This window comes from Heptranchias perlo, unplaced genomic scaffold (genome assembly GCF_035084215.1).
Source record: "Heptranchias perlo isolate sHepPer1 unplaced genomic scaffold, sHepPer1.hap1 HAP1_SCAFFOLD_64, whole genome shotgun sequence".
Taxonomy (NCBI): Eukaryota; Metazoa; Chordata; class Chondrichthyes; order Hexanchiformes; family Hexanchidae; genus Heptranchias; species Heptranchias perlo.
In genome coordinates this window covers 4,136,942-4,139,274 of record NW_027139666.1, presented here as the reverse complement: position 1 = coordinate 4,139,274, position 2,333 = coordinate 4,136,942, and the positions used below count along the sequence as shown (strand labels likewise).

The 2,333-nt window shown below is 44.3% G+C and overlaps 1 protein-coding gene across 1 annotated transcript; it reads left to right on the top strand.

Moving 5' to 3' along the window:
• Positions 1–906: 906 nt before the first annotated feature.
• LOC137317944 (histone H2B 1/2-like) lies at positions 907–1,805 on the top strand. The gene has a single exon (XM_067980940.1). The coding sequence runs from the start codon at positions 1,012–1,014 to the stop codon at positions 1,384–1,386; it is 375 nt and encodes a 124-aa protein (XP_067837041.1). The 5' UTR covers positions 907–1,011; the 3' UTR covers positions 1,387–1,805.
• The last annotated feature ends 528 nt before the right edge of the window (positions 1,806–2,333 follow it).

Sequence of the window (2,333 nt, the reverse complement as noted above, 5' to 3'; positions counted from 1 at the left end):
CAGTACCAGAGAATGACAGATGCAGAATGAATCCCACACACACAGTATCAGAGATTGACAGATACAGATGAAATCCCGCTCTCAAACACAGTACAAGAGACTGACCTCTACTGGACGTAGGCGAGAACTGTGAAAGTGCGGAAAACAAATTCACATTATCTGTCGTGGTTGCAGAAACAGGACAATGTGCAATGTGAGGAAAGTTTCTGTCTGTCACTTCTCCTCTCGTAATTTTGCACGTTTCGTGATTGCAAAATGAAGACAATTGATTCAAAATAAAGTTTTTGTTTCACTCATTCGATAGTTGTGAATTTACCCCGTTATTTTTCACTTACATTGCGCAGTATTTCTCTCTGATTTCTCAGGACACGATTTACATTGCTCCTCTACCCCATTTAAACTCATATTTTCCAAGCAGTATGTGGCCTCCTTATTCCCCCTAACAAAATGCACCAGCTCACAACTTTCTATATTGAAATTCAATACACATTTACACGGCCGTTCTGCAAGTATATTTTGTCGAAGTATTGGCTATAATCCCAAAATCAATTACAAGAATTTAACACAGCATTAAAACCAATGCTTGGTCTAACAAAATGTATTTGCATCTCGTCTCCATTCCCAGTTTTTCTAAATCACACCCGTGCAAAATATTGTGAAGAATGAGTTTATCTTCTGTCCCTCTCTCATCGGCAAACTTCATTGACCCGGGGTTTGGGGACATCTACTGGCCGGAAGCAGAACTGCAACAGTTCGGAACAAATTGCTGAAACCGAACAATGTGCAGTGTGAGCGTGTTTGTGATTGGTGGCAGGTTCTAAATCTGTTTGGTTTCTTCAGGTATCCAATCAGAGAGTTACAGTGAATAATTATTGCGACATCACTCTCAGTGACCCAATCACAATCATTGCCTTCCCCCATCCCTCATTACCATAGGGTTGTGGGGCTGCCTATTTAATCCGAGCTCGGAGCGGATTTGGGTCATTTCTGGGTCTGAAATTGAGTTTGAAAATGCCTGAGGACAAGAAAGCAGCTCCCAAGAAGGGCGCCAAGAAAACCTTGAGTAAAGCACCAGCCAAGGGCGGCAAGAAGCGGAGAAAGTCGAGGAAGGAGAGTTACTCCATCTATATCTACAAAGTGATGAAGCAGGTTCACCCCGACACCGGCATCTCCTCCAAGGCCATGGGCATCATGAACTCCTTTGTGAACGATATTTTCGAGCGCATCGCGGGTGAGGCTTCCCGCCTGGCCCATTACAACAAGCGGGCGACCATCAGCTCCCGGGAGATCCAGACCGCCGTGCGCCTGCTGCTGCCCGGGGAACTGGCCAAGCACGCTGTGTCGGAAGGGACAAAGGCGGTGACCAAGTACACCAGCTCCAAGTAAAACTCCACAATGTACTGAAAAAAAACCACAACGGCTCTTTTAAGAGCCACCCACAACCTCTCTGAAAGAGCTGCATTTCCTATATAATTGCTTAGTATCTTTTAATACCGCGATATTATTCCAATCCAAAACTGATACTGTAACTGCACCGTTGAAATTTCTGACCCATAAACTGAACGCGAGTTTCTGATCCGCTCCTTCCCATTCGTTTTGTTCTTAAAGCGTTACTATTCCAGCCACGAACACACCCTGAATGACCCCGGGAGCAATTCCATTATCTCTATGAATTCAATCTCAGAAATGTTTAATGTCTGAGGTGAAAATCCCCATATTAAAAGCAAACGCACCCCTTGCAGAAACACAGCGGAATAGGGGCAGAATGAGAATTCCGTCCGGGTCCCTCGTTTCATAGAAGCACTCCCGGCTCTGTGAGAAGGGAACAAACTATAACGTGTCACTTTCAGAAAGACTGAATTGAAACGTGTCACTTCACGGAATGCTGTGAATGGGGCTTTAGTCCCGTCCGGTACAGTTTGTAAGCGATAATAGAATGAGCCATAAATTAAAGCAGATTTTAAAACAGCGCCAGCGATTGGTGACGGGTAGCGCTGAATAAGACAAGATAAATTGAACGGGTTTAAAATCTTGTGCTCAGGGCGACATTGATCTAAATCCGGTCCTTTACGACACTGGCGGGTTTTTTCAAATTCATAAAATTCCTGATCTGTCCGTTGAGGCCGTTAAATCCCGCCCTCATCTAATTTCCAGCTATCTGATTGGTTATTGAAATAGGCAAATGAGGTGTAATAATGCCCAACCAATCAGATGATCTTTCAGTCAATAAAAAGGGTGAATACAGCCGTCATTCTTCATTCTTTGTGAAAGTGTTTGTGAGATTGTGGAAATGTCTGGAAGAGGAAAAACCGGCGGTAAAGCTCGGGCCAAGG

Excerpts from the sequence above, each read along its gene's own strand:
- LOC137317944 (XM_067980940.1), top strand. The coding sequence starts at position 1,012 with ATGCCTGAGGACAAGAAAGCAGCTCCCAAGAAGGGCGCCAAGAAAACC.